This window comes from Nansenia antarctica, assembly GCF_963989245.1.
Source record: "Nansenia antarctica genome assembly, chromosome: 12".
Classification (NCBI taxonomy): domain Eukaryota; kingdom Metazoa; phylum Chordata; class Actinopteri; order Argentiniformes; family Microstomatidae; genus Nansenia; species Nansenia antarctica.
The window spans coordinates 8969320-8988539 of NC_137682.1; the positions used below are offsets into that span (position 1 = coordinate 8969320).

Consider the following 19220-nt stretch of genomic DNA (forward strand, 5'->3'; position numbering starts at 1 on the left):
TTTTCTTCATTTCTACTTCTTCAAGTGAACACACAGCATCCAAGGTCAGAGAACATTTCTCCAGATCCTATCTGGTTTATAGATCACTCACAAGGCACCATCATTCAAAGGGAAAAAAGAGAAAGCTATCCAAAGTGGTTAGAAACATGAAATGTGTCTCTTTTCTCTTCCTTTCTGTTGTGGCAAAGCCGGCCAGATGTTGGAATATTTCCTCTGTGATGTTTTTGATTTAATAAAGAAAACCCCATGCCCAGCTGTATAGTTGATTTCAGAAAGGGTTGAGGTTAGTCAGAGAGGGTGATTCAATAAGATGAACCACATAAGCCAACCCTATTTAGTTCACCCAAATTACAAATGTACACCATCATATGGAAACACAGTAGTCTATGGACCTGGAGAGTCTGCATGATTTGGATTTGTTAGCTTAGCATTAGCATTGTTAATAACAAAACAATGGGAGTGGTAAGGCCCTTTAATTAGCATGTCACATACAGTACATGTCAAGCTTGAATAATCATAAGTTAGGATTCAGTATATGCACACAACTGGTTGCTGTATGTATATATATGTATACATTACTTAAAAAAAGATTTAGCAGGCGCCTTTATCCAAACCAACTTACAACAAATACATTTGTCTAAGTAAGTGAATCCTGTATCTGTCAGTCATAGCAAGAACAAGTAATCTATGCTAGGGCCAGGGGCCATTGGCAGTCATAATGCTAGATGAAGGAAGATTTTTTTCTTTTTTTACGGTAGAGAAACTGTACAGGGGGGTAAAGGGGATGAAGAGGTCTTAGGAGGGACAGTTAAGGTGTAGCTTGAAGAGATGGGTCTCTTCAACAACCCTAACTTGCATGTCATTTCAAGTGAATCCAGATCACTGCAAAAGCAAACACTGCATTCATAATAATGTTATGTCTAGTCAAATGACAAACACACACCATCAAATGAATAGACACTTGTAACAACCAATTGAACACTGATGTGCGCAATGGAAAACACTATGATCATCACAGGCAATGTTCTCCCTGGCCAAGCAGAGGGGAAAGTATCGCCTGGCATAACGAATCCAGCCCTGATATACTTCAGATATATTTCAACACAGGAGAGCTCACCTTTGCCCCTTTTATTGCTAAAGCTATGATTGCTAATTCAAATGCAATAGGTGTTTGCCCATATGAGGAGTGTGATTGTGTGATTGGTGGTTTGAGTTTAGCATTCTGAATGGTAGTGATTTCCTTGTGAACATGAGATTTTATCAAGGAAGAGTGTGCCAAATGTAGAGAATTGTATTTAGTGTTTTGTTAACTGTGTGGTTTAGAGCTGCAAAATGAGTGATAAGCAAGAAATGTGTTTGTTCATTGTGAAGAATTGGTGTGAGATAAAATACACCAGTATCAGGTTTTGGTCATTGTGTTTGAGGTTCCGACGTTAGTGTTAAAGTGATACAGAAAAACTAATTAGCTGTCATACCAACTTCCTTAAGCTAGCTATTGTAACGCACCTTCATGCCTCCAAAATGATGTGGTGTCCCCAGTTAGTAGTTTAAATTCTGAAAAGCACAGGACCAGAATTGAATGAATAGTGGTCTAGGCCAGGGTATATAGAAGTTGGGGGAGAAATGACCTGGGAAAAGGAACTAGTTTTGAAACTGCTGCAAGACTGTACACCAAGCCAGGCTCAGGTGGATTTTCACTCTGTCCCTTCATACTAACAATCCACCTCCCTGCAGACCTCACTGGCTGAGGGGCAAAAGACTGAAAGAGACCGAGAGAGATCACGAAAGAGAAGGTGGAGAGGGAGAAGCAATTTTTTGGCCTGCTGTTCTGCCCACAGACTCTGATGGCTTTTCCCTCTGTCTGCTCTCATCCATCCCCCCCATTATTCCATTCCCCTCTCAGACGGGGTAGCTGGCAGGCCTGGTCGTTTTTCTTCAGGGAGCTGGGGGCTGCCATTGCTATGCGTCCACCAGCGGAGCACCTTGCTCTAATTAAAATGCCTTCTGTGCTTCTCATGCGAGGCTCCCCTGGCTGCGGAGCTCGGGGGTGCTTAAGAGGGCTCAGCGGAGAAGCTTTTAAAGGGATGGTTCATCCTATTTTCATGTTTAGTTGAAATACCATCTTATACTGAGTTGTCCTCATAGGCCATTAGTGAAAGCTTTCTCCCGCTTGTCCATTCCCCACTTTGCTACCGTAGCGGAGGCTAACAGTTGGTAGTTTGACTGAGGAGATTTTGCCATGTAATTTAAATGATGCTAAACTAAGTGCCTTGGAATGCTGTCTGTTTTGAGAGGGAGCTGCTAACTGTTAGCATGTGCTGTGGTAGAAAAGTAGAGACTGGAGAACTGAAGACGCTTTCACTACTGGCCTATGAGGACCATTCAGGGTAAGATGATATTTCACAGAAACATGAAAATTGGCCTATTTTCATCCTCCTCCTCCTCCTTCCTTTGTAGATGGCGACTTGTCAAATCAAATCAAACTTTATTTATAGAGCACATTTCATCCACAGATGCAACACAGTGTGCTTTATGAGAATATGAATAAAACTAATAAAAAAATGTTTTAAAAGACTTGTGCTTGTGTAAAATGGAACACGTCCATTTCTGAAAGCAGGTCTCTAAAAGTGGCCAAGTCTTTTTTCTCCCTAGCCTGAGTAAGTGCTTTGAGTGAAATCTGACATCAGTTCAGGTTACCCTAGGAAACCAATGGTCAAGCCTATGTGTCGCTATGAATGAATAACGACCTGTGACATCACTCTGTGTTTTTTTTACCCCAGACTTCTTGATGAATTTCTAGTGAAACTCAGTAAAGCGTGGCCTCTTACGCTTTTGGAGTTGGCAAGAAAAGTGATCTTGAGTGACATGAGTAATATATTCACAACTGTCAGATGTCTATGAGGAGCAGCTTCAAAAACACCAAATGAGATCTAGTGTGTGTGTGTGTGTGTGTGTGTGTGTGTGTGTGTGTGTGTGTGTGTGTGTGTGTGTGTGTGTGTGTGTGTGTGCGCGCGAAGCACCATCCAATGAATTTGGAGGCATTTGCTTGTACTCAAGCAGACAATGTTTCTGTACACTTCAAAATCAAACCATAGCACTCCTTCCACTGTGTGTGTGTGTGTGTGTGTGTGTGTGTGTGTGTGTGTGTGTGTGTGTGTGTGTCTGACTGAATGTGTGAGGGGAAAATATTAAAGTATAACAACCCTTTGTATACATAGTCCTTGTTTCAGGGCACCAAAAATATTAGAAAATTGTCTGATTTCTGGTTCGTCAGGTGTGTTCCATCACGTTGTGAGGCTGAAATATCAGAAAAATCTATCAGAAACAGCCAAAACCATAGACTCTCCAAATTCAACAGTTTCATTTTAAAAAGAATTGCTCTGTCAAGTAACACGTTTATTGTCTAAATAGTATTGTACCAGGCACGTGCCGTGAGCTTTTAGATTGGGTAAGCATAAGATATAGAAATACACGTAATTACACATACACGCTATCAGTGAACGCAGTTTCAAGGAAATGCAATTTTGATGCCCTAGAACCCGCTAATAAACTGTAGTGTCACTTTGTGATCAGATTACTTAATATGCAAGGAATTTTTCCTTGATACATGGTGTACAGGTTTTTGCCCTTGCTTGCTTGCTTTGTGCCGGTGGTCCTTGGCCTCCCCTTGGGGACCGCTGGGTACTGGTAGGCAAACTGGCTAGTAGTCGCTCTATTGGTAGAGGGCTGCAAGGGAATTTTTTCCTGGCTACATAGTATACAGGTTTTTACTTTTGCCTGCTCGCGGCTCTGTCAGTATTGATTGATTGACTGATTGACTGAACATTTTCATTGTGTGAAGCGCATTGAGTTGCATCTTGTAAGAAATGCGCTATACAAATAAAATTTGATTTGATTTGATTTGATTACCAAAAAAAAAAACAGTTGCCAGTTTCGACTATATCAGGGGTGCTCATTGTTCAAAGATCTTTTCAAGTAGCCAACCTGCTGAAATCTACAAGTCCAGGACCAGTTTCAACATCGCACACGCACACACGCACAACACAGACACACACCGTTTCCATCCTCCATAGTAAAAAAACTCACAACACACTTTCTTTTCACACTTTGTCACACAGGCACTTGACATCACATCACAGACCCTCCCTCTCAAAGTACTCAAACCATATAAACAAGCACAGATCGCCACCAGCCTCGCGAATCATATACATCATATAAACCGCTCATACCAGGCTTGCTGTAGCCGCTGGCGACTCTCCCTTTCTGAGTGTGAACATCGGTGAGCGGGCGGCCTTTAGCCAGTAGTTGTGTTTTTCCAGTCCAGTCCAGTCTACGAAATCCCTTTAGGTCGCTGACAGTAATGTCCATATTCACAAAATCAAGCAAGTTATCCTTATTGATTATTATTATTTAGATCGTTTGAGCTACCTGGCATAAGCTATTCTGCCGGGCGAGAGGTGAAATGTTAAGTGAACTTGAAAGTGATAAGAGCCAATCAGTAGCTCTTATCGGAATGAAAGACCTACTCTGATTGGCTGTAAGCATGCTTACCCTGGTCACATTAAACCGCGGGCTGAGGCATCGTAAAAAAATTAAAAAGACATTTTCACGCATTCGAATGTACGCGAGGGAAAGCAGAGAGAGGAGTGCTTATATGCAACGCAGAGTAGGGAGTGCTTTACTCCTACAGGTGGCGCTAAAAATGCAACGTCAAAAGGAATGACTCCTGCTGCCCTGGGACCTAAAATACGACTCTTTTAATGAAAACAAACAAACGGTTACATGCACTTTTATTTTAATATTTTCACGGTCCTTTTTTCTTTTTTCGTTGGGTAAGCACTGCTTACCCTGCTTATATGGACGGCACGTCCCTGTATTGTACAGTACACCGAGTATACTGTTTAAAGAAAGGCAACTCAAATACAACAACATGTTTGAGAGACACACATTAAATTATACAAGAGACCCCAAAGGTGTGGTGACATGAAAGTGGGAGTGGTTGACAATAGCCTTCCTGTCCACCATTCAAGCAGCAGATAGCTGGTTCAGAGGTGTCGCTGAGGCCCCATTGTTCCTATGGTGACTAGACAGAACAGTTTGATTAACATTAAAAAAGGATGGTTTGGTTACATTTAACAAGAAAACAGTCTTGGGGATAGGTAAGACACATGTTCATGTACCAGAGAGATTGCAAGAGGAGAGTTTGGAGAAAAAAGGATCTGCGTTAAAGCATGCCATCTCATCTGTGAAACATGGCGGAGACGGTGCTATGGTTTAGGTTTGAAGTGTGCAGAAACATTGTGTAAATGCAATTGAATATGTATTTCATTTCCTGATGATGAGTTTTCAAGCAAAAACACCTCAAAACAAACAACTGAAGATGCTGCAGTACAGGCCCAGCATCATAGAACATACCCAGCATCTGGTGGGGTCAATGGGTCGCAGACTTCAGGCAGTTATTGCATGCAAAGGATTGTTGACTAATTACTAAACATGAGTACTTTTTTTGGACTTTCTTTATTTTCCCTGAAATAGGGGGAGTATGTTTAAAACATGTTGTACTTCCTAATGGTGAATCAGGGCTCTCAAGTCTCACGCATTGGGCGTGAGACACACGCATTTCAACCCGTTCACACGCTCACACGCCACACCTTGTCTCACGGCCAATGCGTGAGACTTGAGAGCCCTGGTGAATGTTACGGATGGGGTCGCAGCTTCCTTGGCGACTCCTTGGTGCTTCCGTCCGGCAGCCCATGGACACGGCCTCATTCCCTGTTCCCCATCATCAAGGACTAAATGTGTTGCAAATTGTTGGAGTATAAAGAAGACAATGCAATTTTCACATTCTGATAAATAAGTCCTGACATGAAGTGACTACAAAGTAAATGGGGGAGAAACACATGAACAGACACAGCCATTTCTTAACCTAAAGCAGATCATACCTAATATATCTAAGGTATAGGGTTTCAAAAACTAGGATAATCCAGCATGAATACCTTTTCAACCCCTAGAGTGACATGTTTTACTACTGAGCGCTACAGGGTGTGAAGGCTTTTTTTCCTCAAAAGGTCAGTGTAATTCAATGCCCAAACGTTTGGTTTTTGATAGACTAATGGATGTGAAAGATGTGGAAATGTGTGTGAACAAGGCAGCGTTAGGATTCCTCTACTGGAGATTATGTGGCTTCTAGCCAGGACCTTTATCACTATAGGGTGTTCAGGCTTCTGCACTGGCCCGACTCGTTCATGATGTCCATCAAGACCTACATTTAGCTATTCAAGTGTGTAAGTACAAAGCTGAAACAAAAGGCTGTAGCTCTGAGCGGGGGTTTGGCATTCCTGAAGCATCCCGAGTACAGGTTAACTGAAGAGGTCAATGGTAGTGACATGGTAAACAAAAGATGCTTTACAAATCATTAATAAGCAAAGTCATACACTGTACTCATATAGGGTAATAACAGGCTGTTACATCTGGCTTTTGACAATCTTTATATGGCATGTTGTCTGCTTACTGTACAGTATTATTGTTTTCTGAAACATTCTTTGTTCTAAACGTTTATGAAGGCTTTTACATCAAGCCTTAAAAGTTATCCTGCTTTTAATGTTAGACCCTCCATTTCTCTCTGACCACCTTGAATCACCCCCAGTGAGAGTAAACAACATGTGAGCAGTTGACCTCTTGCTCACCTTCACAGCAGGACACAAGGAGACCACCAAAAATGTGTAAACTGGGCCATACTCAGAGCATCTCATATTGGACTTTCTAAGAGGAACAATGCTGGACAGAGAATGCAGCAAAGGGTCCAGTCTGTCAAAGCCTTTAGCAGCTTTCAACGTCTGTAAGCACCTTCCAAAGATGTATGACATGGTATGACAGGTCAAGATGCATGACATGCATGAATGCTTTTTTATTAAAAAAGAAAACAATTAGATTTAAAAAATGGTCGGTTAATAAAGTTTGACCAATTTTGGTAGTTCATAAGTCATGCTTAAAGGTGCAATATGTAGCTTTTTACCTGTGTCACTAAATAACCATGCTGAGTCATTATGATGCATTGACAGTCTGTGACAGTGTGTGCATCTGCCAAGACCCGGTCCTTCTGCCTGAATTTGCTTTTCCAAAATGTTTGGGACATTGCTGTGTCTACTACTTGCTGTGGGCGTATAGGCTAACCTTAAATTTGCTCTTTGGCTACCAACTGCCTGAGCTAATTTCAAGGTTGTGTAACCTTTTGCTGGATAAAAACATGAACATGATTGACAGATTCATTGTTTCAGTTTGCATTGAGCAAGGGTAGGAAAATAATAGCAGTCCTGCATAATGGTGCCATTAAAGCATTTGGTATTGTTAAGAACTTGGCTTGGAACACTTTGTTCGTCACTTTGTTCTTCATGTAAGCATTGATCTAAGCCTACCCTCACCAGAAACGGATGTTAACTACAGCAGTCAAATAAAAATAAAAAATACACCCAGGTGGGGAAGTAAGCGGTGCAGCTTTATGAGCAACTCTGATAACAAACGGGAAAGATGACAGTTATTACTTGAACAATAGCAATGGAATTCCAAACCCAGCAAGAGGGTGCATGAAATGTTGCGAGAGTTGCATTGGGATGTATGACATGTTTAGCAGTTGGTAATTTTCAGTTGGTAATTTCACTTTGGGTCCTTGTCTTGTTGAAAGACCCATTTTCAGTAGGCCAGGTCCAGCGGAGGAAAAGCAACCCCAGATCATGACTTTCCCACCACCATGCTTGACTGTTAATAATAAGGTTCTTTTGGTGGTAGACAGTGTTTCTACACTGGGTTTTTTGCCAAACATTTGATTGTGACCAAAAAGGTACATTTTTCATCATGTCCAGATGGTCTCCGGCAAAGTTAAGAAGGGCAGTTTGGTTATTTTTTGACAGCAGAGGCTTCTTCCTAGCAACCCTCCCACGAATGCCATTTTGATTCAGTGTTCTTCTTATTGTCGAAGCATGCACAGTTACCTGAGATGCAGCAAGGGAGGTCTGCAAATCTTTAAATGTTATGTTTGGGTTGGTTTTTACCTGATTTGTTCTTTTTCTTGTGGCTCTTGGGGATATTTTGGAAGGGTGTCCACTTCTAGGCCGAGTTGCTGTTATGTTAAATGCTCTTCATTAAATGATTTGGCTCACAGTGGACTAATGGAATTCAAATCTAGCCTTCCGCAGACTGATGTGCTCTCACTAACCTCTTCCTGATGTCCTCTGAGATCTCATTTCCTCATGGTGTGTTTTGCATTTACCTGTATGGATAACACAAAACTGACCAGGTTTCTTACCTCTATTTACCAGAGTCTCACCCAAACTCTTTCCTAAAGATCTGTTCTTCAACTGGTTCATTTGGGACCCAATTATTTACCCTCCTGATTCTACTTACCTACTTGATTTAATCAAGGCAACTTGGGGTTCACTTATTTTTGCACCTGCACTAATGTCTTTATAATTTTAGTTTTCTTACTACACGCATGATTCCCTCTAAACCAACATATGCAATTGGTAAATATAAACCTGTTATGTCAGATAAAAATGACTGGTTCTGATTAAATAAAGATTTCATGGCAAAAAAAATAAAAAATAACCTATGATTGCACAAGGGGTTCACATACTTTCAAGCATCACTGTAAATGTCACAGCTTAGATATTCACACTGTAGGAATCCTGGGAACCATATGCACATCTGTATATAACATGTTTTGTGTAACTTAAAACTGTAGTCGTCGTCACAAGTTGTGGGTTTGAAATGGACATTACCAGCTGCTGCTGCTGCTAGAGTGGGTTTGAACATTCCATTTGCAAATATGATTGCTCATAAACCTGCACCGCTTACTTCACCACCTGTGGTGTTTTTATTTGATATTTGAGACATGTGTACTGGCACAAGTAATGAGGTTAATGTTACCAGTCGCTAATATAACTGAAAACCTTTTTTATTTATTTTCTTTTTAAATCTTGTAACCTGCACAGTTTTTCCACACTATCTACATTTCTGGGATGATGGGGAAATGTAATGATCAGCCAGATCAGCATTGTCATGTCAAGTGTTACAGCACTGTGTGCTTGTTTGGGTGTCATGTCACAGGGGACGTTCCACTTTACCAAGGTATTTCTATTAAGAATGAAAACCTACAGTTGCTGACAAAGATAAATAGCTTATCGTCGCTGCTGTGCACATTCTAATTCAATTACCATGTTGTTGTTTTAGTCTGGAAAGCTTGTCATTTTTAGGACATTTTCTCAGACATTATGCCTGTTTTCTACATCACTGTGTAGGGAGGGATATAACCTCAGAAGGGTCTGGAACACTAATCTCTTTGACAAATGAAGAAGAGGGAGTTTTGGTGTCTTGTCATGAATGGGCCTTGTGCTGTTTTTTTATTGCTGATGAACTCCTGCCACTCATACTGTACATCAGAAATGCCAAGTTGTCTGATGTGAATCAAATGCAACATAAGAACATACGATTTCATCAGCTCAGATAAAAACAATTCTAGCAAAATTTGTTTAAAGAAAAAACAAATTTTTTCACTTTATGGACAATTTCCTGCCACAAAGCATACATGCACATGTACAGTACAGAATGGCCAATGTGGCCATGAATTGACACTCTCTCTCTCTCTCTCTCTCTCTCTCTCTCCCAGACTCAGACCTGAGCATGCGGACATTGAGCACACCCAGCCCCGCACTCATCCTCCCCCCCTACTCCCTCTCCTCCCCCCTCCTCACTTCCACCATCCTCAACGGTCCGTGCTCCACCGCTTCTTCTGAGGCCATCGCCATGGTGCACTCCCCACCCGGCGTCTTCTTTACACACTCACGTCGCAGTGCCAGCCGCCTCCCCAAAGACCACCAGGGGGTGCCCATCAACCTGCTCCCAGACCACCTTTTCCTGCAGATCTTCGCCCACCTGCCCACCAACCAGCTGTGCCGCTGTGCGCGGGTGTGCCTGAGATGGTATAATCTAGCCTGGGATCCTCGTTTATGGCAAACCATCCGGTTGACGGGGGAAATCCTTCACGCGGACCGGGCCTTGCGGGTGCTGACGCGAAGACTGTGCCAGGACACGCCCAACGTGTGCCTGATGCTGGAGACTGTGGTGGCCAGTGGCTGCTGGAGGCTGACGGATCGGGGACTGCACACGGTGGCTCAGTGTTGCCCAGAACTGCGGCGTCTGGAGGTGGCTGGCTGCTACAACGTGTCCAACGAGGCCGTGTTTGATGTTGTATCACGCTGCCCAAACCTGGAGCACCTGGATGTCTCAGGTAAACAAACGTCTCAGTGAGTCCGGGAACCAAGCAATTGCTGGAAATACAATAGGTATTTGATCTAAAAACGAGAGATTGACAGGCGACTTCCACACTACCTGTTAAGTAGATCCTGCCATATGCATTAGCGGGAGACATTTTGCAAGCCTCTATTCCAAAATAGTGGGAAAGTTAGAATTCATGGTTTCCATTCATTTTGAGTTGAGTCTGATTTTTACAGTACATACAGTACAGTATCTGTATCAGGATATGCACATTAGATAAAATGGAATATGGACAATATTTGTTATACAGAAATGTTTGAATCGGATTTTTTGCGAATAGGTACACAGTGTGTGTGCCACATAGTGAGGTTGTCTCCCTCATCTCCTTCAGAGAGCATGGGTTACATTCGTAGCCTCTAGTTCTCCCATCCTGAGGGAAATTGAAACTGAAAACATGATGACTGGCAGTGGTGACCGCTGGGCTTCCTGGTTCCCTTTTTGTTTACATTTTTCATGAGACCATGCCAGATGTTTTTAATTGTCACCCTATGCCAACATCCTCAATGCGGGCTCATTCTATCTTCACATTGAAGCTCTTTTCTTCCTCCTGTCTTTCTGTACTGTCTGACATGTTCATGCCTTGTTCACAGAAAATAGAAACAGGTAATGACAACTATAACCTTGTTGAGATCATGCTTCCTAGTTCTGAAAGCCTGGTGAAATCCTTGGCAGAAAGTAGCTACAAAGCCTGTTTGAAATCACCACACGACGTCAAACCTATCAAATACCTAATTCCAACTAGATGTTGTGTAGAGTGCACTTCTGGCAAAACAGAATTCAGTTTTTCCTTCAGGTTTTCTTGCGTTTTTTATTCATTGTTGCAAGCTAACATCTAGCAACAACTCTGCAGAATAGTCCTACCCAGTTGGAAAACAGTCAAGATGACCACATAATAACAAGCAATCATCCACAGACATGTGACGGAGCTTTCTTGGAATGTAACATCCAATTCAATTGTGAGCACATTCTCCCATCACTCCATCAAGGATAAGCCAGATCGGCTAAATCTAAAATTCTCACGATTTGGTAGGGTTACGCAAGACTATCACAACTCAAGATATGAACAGGGGCATATTTCAACACACAGAAAATGCTGAACTGTCAAAAAGGTTAGTCGATGGCACTTGCTTTTAGGAATGGTATGATAGGTCAAATCTCTATCTCTATGAGATATCTGATTCAAGTGTTGCATTTTGGTGGTTAGAAAGGAGTAGGGGAGCATCATCTTGTCTTGTTTAGTATATTGTAGGCAGGGGTATTGAGTAGGTTTCACATTTTACAGATAAGAATGCAACATAGAGTATAGAGATGACACAATTCCCTGTTACATGCCCCAGACAATAACATCTGCTCTACACAACCCATTTCTGTCTGAACGTTCTGTAACGTTTCATGCTCCTGAATATGCCCCAGATTTGTTCAGCAGAGGGAACTCCTCCTGAACTACAACATGCACCGAGACGACAACAATGTGCTCTGTCAGGAAGCGGAGCACAGGAAGTGGGAAATAAAACACCAGGAAAGGGACTAAAATAAGGCAGGAGGAGGAGGCGCTTTTTTGATTAGTCACATTTCAAAGCTGCCCTCTTTTCCCCACGCCATAGTCCCATCAGAAACACTATTCTGAACACAAAACTCAGGGAGAGAAAGAGATAAAGGGCAAGGTAGAAAGAGAGAGAGCTTTGTGTTCTGAGGACAATACCCAGTGGGAGGGAGGGGGTCGCAGGGGGACAGTGTGGTCAATTAAATTCCGGGATGCTTAATCAGCATGGATTATGAATCAAGGGTTACTGGCTTCTCTCAACATAATAGATATGTACATGGTTTTACCTCAGACAGAACTAGGAAGGGTCAATGGAGTGGGAGAGACAGTTGTAAGGGTGATTCATTACTCTCAGCCTCTGGTTCTTAGAGAACTGTAGCTAGAGCTATATGTCATACTTTAGGAATTTGTTGGGACATTTTACCATTGTTGCTCTCTCCTTAATGTCCCCCACTGTTTTTTAGGCAAAAGCATGTTCGGTGGACACAGCCCTTAATGCAGTAGGCATGCAGTAGCCTTACACATTTGGGAATACTATTTAGAGAAATCAACTCAAAGCTGTAAGAAGCAGGACCGATAATTAATCAAATAAGCACAACACATTCCGGTAACTTTTCAGTCTAGCTACAAATGCATCTTAGGAGTGTAGCCTAATGCAGTAGGCCTATAGGTAAAAAAATGTGGGAATACATCTGTTATGCAGTATAATTTATTACCGAAACATGGCCTATATCAACACGGAAACCAGAGTGTAACCTAGATTTATAGCCAGTTGCATTTGTAACCAAATCATTTGCCTGTGCAAATATTTAGTATTTTACCTCCCTGTGCGCGGGGACGCAACATTATAAGATGGAGACAACCTGAGTATCATAGTAGAAATAAATAAATAAACGTCTTGCTTCATTCACTGACAGGATTCATTCCATCACTCTCCTTTTATAGTGGGGTGCTACATCATTTGTGGGGGACAACATGATTACTGTACACTTGTTTCTTTTGAAACTCTTGAATGAAGTTTTTATTTTTATTTTTTTTATTTTACCAGGCGAGACAATTAAGAAGAAAAAAATCTTATTTACAATGCCGGCCTGCCTCATAAGGGGAAAGGGGAGGAGGGCTGAAAGATAAAACATGTTAAAAACAAACAAGCACTTAAAACCACAATTAAATCGACAATTAAATGAGATGCCACAAAACAACAATAAGCATTAAACACATGCATGTAACACAAACAATACAACAAAAGCACTAACGGACATCAAGAATAAAATACAACAGTAAGCACAAATGCAGACAGGCAACACAAAACAATACAATACAACAAAACGCACTGGGACACAGCCAAGCAAACACAACAATACAACAATAAGCGCTGGGACACGACCAATCAACACAGCAATACAACATAGACACTAAGACAGCCAGTAAACAAACCAATACAACAACACACTGAGACACAGTCAAGCAAACATAAATACGATACAACAGTAACCACTGAGACACAGCCACAAAATACAACAACAACAATAAGCACTCACGAAACAGGCCAACAAACATTGGAAAACAGCATTAACATTAACACAGAAAAGCTTAAAAGCAGAGAATGAGCAGACATGAGCGTATGCATTCATCCATCCCATATACAGGTATTAGAGCACAACAGACAAACAATCCCTTTTAATGTACCCAACAAACGATGGGTCAGTATTACATCTACTTGCTTCATTATTGCTGTATCTTGGAAAAAAAGTGCATGGAGCCAGACAATCAGCGATACAAGAGTTTGAATGGACACTACTAAATTGGAAAGGTTTCAATAACATTTTTGTTGAAATGATTTCATACTAATGCAGGCATTAACATTAGGGATACACCAATTGATCGGCCAGCAATCGGTATCAGCCGACATTGAAAAATGTGCACAATCGGTGGTCGGCAGATTGCTTTAAAAGTTTCAAGTTTATTACATTACATTACACAAGTGTACGAGAGTAACACTCTTAGGCTTCGGTTCCTGATATTGCATTGCAGCACAAGACATAATTTTCATTTATAATTTTGCCATTTAGCAGACGCTTTTAATCCAAAGCGATTTACAATTATGAATTACAGGGACATAAGTAACTGAGTAACTGAGGGCTAAGTGCCTTACTCAAGGGCACACTAGTAGTGGTGTGGTTTCAGGTGGGATTTGAACTCACAACCTTCCGATCACAAGTCCAACTCACTATCCACTAGACCACCACTACCCCTATATAGGCATAATTCAAAATAAAATTGTGACAGTAGTACAGGCATAAGTGATGAAGAATAATAAGACAGGATATAGTTAGCAGTATCCAGACAATTTGCAGACAATAAGGCAATAGGCATAGTACAAGATAAAGGTGACAATAGTACAGGTAAGACAGGATACACTAGTGGTGCAACTAGTGATAATAGATAGTTCAATAGTAAAGTGGCTGTGAGCTTAAGGTTTTCGAAGTCCGTATACATGAATGAATGAATGAATGAATGAATGAATGGTCTTTATTGTCATTGATATAGTACAGGTACCAAACAACGAAATTTGGGAGGCGGGGCTCCCCTGGTGCTAGGAAAGAAAAAAAAAAAAAAAAAAAAAAAAAAGAAGGGAAAGGAGCTGGTTTACACAAATAAATGCTATGTACACTATCCACTATGCTATGCTATACTGTACAAATAAAACACTGTGCTGTACTCTATGCTATGCTATACCTATTGGGGGTGTGCTTGGGGATGATGGTCAATTGTCGACAGTGGGTTTGTTCATGAGCCTAATCACCTGGGGGCTGTAGCTGTTGGTTAGCCTCTGAGTTTTGGCCCTGAGGCTCCGGAAGAGGCCTTGCCTTTTGGACGGCATCGGATCGAACAGGCTGTGGTTGGGGTGGCTAGGATCTTTGATGATCCTCCAGGCTTTGCTGACACACCGTTTGTCGCATATATCCTGGATGGAGGTAAGCTCACATCCAGTGATGCGCTCGGCTGTCCACACCACCCTCTGTAGCGCTCTGCGGTGCAGTGCAGTTGCCATGCACAGGCAGTGATACACCCAGTCAGTATACCTTCGGTTGTGCCTCTGTAGAAGGCCCGCAGGGTCTTTGACCCCATGCCACATTTCTTCAACCGCCTGAGGTGAAAGAGGTGCTGCTGTGCTTTTTTCACCATCTGTTTGGCATGCACGTCCCAGGAGAGGTCATCAGAGATGTGGACGCTGAGGCACTTCAAACTGTTGACCCTCTCTACGGCTGACCCATTGATGGTGATGGGGTCCTGTTCCTGACCTTTCTTCCTGAAGTCCCCCACCAGCTCCTTGATCTTGTCACTGTTGAGAGAGAGATTGTTCTCCTGGCTGAACTGAGCCAGGCGGTCGACCTCTCTCCTGTAGGCCATCTCGTCGTTGCCGGTGATCAGGCCAACCACTGTTGTGTCATCAGCGAGTTGTGTGGCCACTCAGTCGTGGGTGTACAGGGAGTAGAGGAGGGGACTCAGGACGCAGTCTTGGGGGGGCACCTGTGTTGAGGGTTAGAGGGGCGGAGGTCTTTTGAGCCCATTCTCACCATCTGGCGTTGTCTGACAGGAAGTCCAAGATCCAGTCGCATAGGCCGGGGTTTATGCCTAGTTCTCTGAGCTTGGTGTCAAGCCTGGAGGGGACAATGGTGTTAAATGCTGAACTGTCGTCTACGAACAGCATCCTCACAAAGGAGTTCCTCTTGTCCAGGTGGGTGAGAGGGAGAGCTTGAGTATGTGCGTGAATATGCCAGTCAGCTGTGACGCGTACAGTTTGAACACCCAGCCTGGGATGCCGTCTGGCCCAAGCGGTTTGTGGATGTTGACGCCCCTGAGCTGCCTGAGCATGCCTGCTTCGGTAATGGCCAGCAGGTGTGTGCCCTCTCAGGTAATGGCCAGCAGGTGTGTGCCCTCTCAGGCAGGTCCATGCTGTTGTTCTCAACGCGGGCGTAGAAGTGATTCAGCTCGTCTGAGAGAGAGCCAGCTACGTTAGCTGCGCAGTAAGGTCTCCCTTTGAAGTCTGAAATTGTGTCCATATACAGTACTGTATATGCTGCATTATTGTTTGGATCCTTATATTTTTTAAATAAATAAATACAACTTCCATCACTTCGTAGTTGTATGATTCAATGTCGGGCTTCCTTTCACGTTTATATATACAGTAGGTGGTAAATAAATATCACACTTTTTGGTTGAAAGTTGTCTGAAGATGTGTAGCTTGACCTAAACATATTTTCTCTCTCTCTCTCTCTCTCTCTCTCTCTCTCTCTCTCTCTCTCTCTCTCTCTCTCTCTCTCTCTCTCTCTCTCTCAACAAGGCTGTTCTAAAGTGACCTGCATCAGCCTGACCCGGGAGGCCTCCCTCAAGCTCTCGCCCATGCACGGCCAGCAGATCTCCATCCGCTACCTAGACATGACAGACTGCTTCGCCCTAGAAGACGAGGGCCTGCACACCATCGCCGCCCACTGCACTCAGCTCACCCACCTCTACCTGCGCCGCTGCATGCGGCTAACCGACGAGGGCCTGCGTTACCTGGTCATTTACTGCCCCTCCGTGCGCGAGCTAAGCGTCAGCGACTGCCGCTACATAAGCGATTTCGGTTTACGCGAGATCGCTAAGCTGGAAGGAAAGCTACGCTATCTTAGCGTGGCACACTGCAGCCGAATCACGGATGTCGGCGTGCGCTACGTGGCTAAGTACTGCGCGCGGCTGCGCTACCTGAACGCGAGGGGCTGCGAGGGCCTCACAGACCACGGTTTGGAGTATCTGGCAAAGAGCTGCCCCAAGCTGAAGTCGCTGGATATAGGGAAGTGCCCGCTGGTGTCGGATGCCGGCCTAGAGCTGCTGGCTCTAAACTGCTTCAACCTGAAGCGGCTCAGTCTGAAGTCGTGCGAGAGCATCACTGGCCGAGGGCTGCAGGTGGTGGCGGCGAATTGTTTTGACTTGCAACTGCTCAACGTGCAAGACTGCGACGCACCACTGGAGGCACTGCGCTTCGTCAAGCGCCACTGCAAGCGCTGCGTTATCGAGCATACAAATCCTGCCTTCTTCTGAGACAAGGGAGGGGTAAGGGGTAGGGGACCTATTCACATTCAAATTCTGAATGTCTTTTTATTGCGGTGGATTATTTCACACAAGACTGTTATTAAGTTATTTTCTTTTCTCCTTCCCTCACCACCTGTCGCCAGAAAAAATAAAACATTTAAGCGCATATTTAAAATCAAAAGGGATACATTTTGAGCAGAGGAAAGCAATAATAATATAATTGCACAGTATTAATCTTTTCACTTGAAAGGAAAAATATAACCGCATGAAATGCACCTCTATAGGAGCCTTCTCAGTTTCACTGCATTACGCCAAGGAATTAAAATGGAATGCCACGACGATGTTATTTGTGTCAAAGTTTCACATGTAACATTCCACTGAAAAGACTTTCCTTTTCCTCTGTACAGTCATGGACTGCACTTATATAGCGCCTTATTCCAAAGCGCTTTACGACGGCCTCTCATTCAACCAATCATAGCAGTGTTCGTACGATAGTACCAACAGCAACAGTGCTTAAGCCATTAGGTTTGAAATGGTTGGCTTGTCAATTGAAAATGAAAATATTTTACGTTTACATCATATTCTCCCATTCTTAAATGCTTTTTTATGGGGGGGTGTTGAATTCAATGCTCAGTGCCATTTTGTGAAAGTAATGTATAGAGTTCCACCACATTCTTACCCTACTTCGACAATCACTGGAACAAGTACATAGAAACATTCAATTGAAATAAAATAAATAATAAATAAATAATGATGGTGTGTTTACTGTCAGACTATATTGGTCATTGGAGTGAAATTGTTTCAGAAACAGCTACAAATGACTACAGAGTCTGTCTTTTATATAAGCCCATGCAAAAGAAATAAATAATGGATGTAATGGGAAATTACTTATACATTTACTGTTTTTAAAAAATGTGTGAGGTACTCTCTGCGAAGCTGAACTCTGTTTGGACATCAAACACTGCATAGTAGTCTTTGTCATTTGTATTTTTATCATCAAATGCGGAAAGCCTCTCTCTGAAAATAATAGTAGTGTGTATCAGCAAGTGTATTGTTCGAAATCAATTTGTATATGTCTACAGACCCCCACCCTCAGGGACTGTAACAAGGGTGGTGTGTGCGGTGGACCCAGGTGCGGTGCAGGACAAAGTGACAACAGCAGGCGGTGGTTGGCGCAACTACGGATACTTTACTAAAACAGACAGAAGCCCCACAGGGAGAATGCTGCTCAAAACCGCTGCGAATACTGTAGACCGGACTGACACCAGGTTCTACCCAGAACCAACGGCTAGAGCAGCTCACAACTCCCTGTGCAAGGCAGACAAATAACCAAGCAGGGGCACACACGTACACTTACACAGAACAAACAGACATCGACCAGCAGGGAGTGCCAGGAAAGGAGGACATAAATACAGTTTATAAGTGCCAAACATACACAGGTGACACACATTAGTCCACGAGGAGGAGAGCAAGGACCATGTTACTTGTAACAATGTTACTTGTGCACAATGACTACACACACACTCTCTCTCTCTCTCACACACACACACACACACACACACACACACACACACACACACACACACACAACAAGGAAAAACCCTGGGTTCCTAGTGATAGCCTATAGTTTTTGTTGGCCAGGTCACCTGATTTAAGATATACTCTCCCCAAGTATTACCACGTATCCCTACTGTATGCATAGCAACAGGGCCGGTCCTAGGCATTTAGGTGCCCTAGGCGAGAGTATGATTTGATGCCCCCCCCCAAAAAATGTAGGGGCGCCACCACCACCACCACATTAAGCCACCAGTACTGCCTCATCACCACCCACACATTCAACAGTAAAAATATGGACAACAATGGTTTCAAGACAAAAATAGACAGTAGGCTGAGACATATTCTCATAGAGACATGAAATTCATAGAGACAAAATTATAAATAAAAAAGGCATTTGGCCATTTGGCGCCCTAGGCGACCGCCTAGTTCGCCTAGGCCTAGGACCGGCCCTGCATAGCAACACTTATGACGCTGAATGGCTGCCGTCCAGTAGTGCAATGGTGAAGCTGCCTTCATCAGAACGTTGCATAGACAGGAAGGAGGCTGGAAATGGGAAAAGGGGTAATGTGTAAATGAATATCAGTGTTCAATTTTGATTGTACTCTGATTTGATAGACATTAATATGAACTCATTAAAATGTCATCTAAATTAACTTTAAAGCACCAGCTTTAAAGAAAACCTATTATGCTCTTTTTACACAAGTTAATGTAGGTC

At 43.0% G+C, this 19220-nt stretch overlaps 1 protein-coding gene across 1 annotated transcript in view; it reads left to right on the forward strand.

Moving 5' to 3' along the window:
* fbxl7 (F-box and leucine-rich repeat protein 7) overlaps positions 1 to 16957 on the forward strand; it is a gene marked incomplete at its 3' end in the record, with an annotated part of 34881 nt that extends 17924 nt beyond the window's left edge. Inside the window, exons 3-4 of the mRNA XM_080542771.1 lie at positions 9662 to 10282; positions 16221 to 16957. Of these exons, the coding sequence (XP_080398897.1) occupies positions 9662 to 10282; positions 16221 to 16957 (1358 nt within the window). The remainder of the gene's footprint in view (positions 1 to 9661; positions 10283 to 16220) is intronic.
* Between the last annotated feature and the right edge of the window lie 2263 nt (positions 16958 to 19220).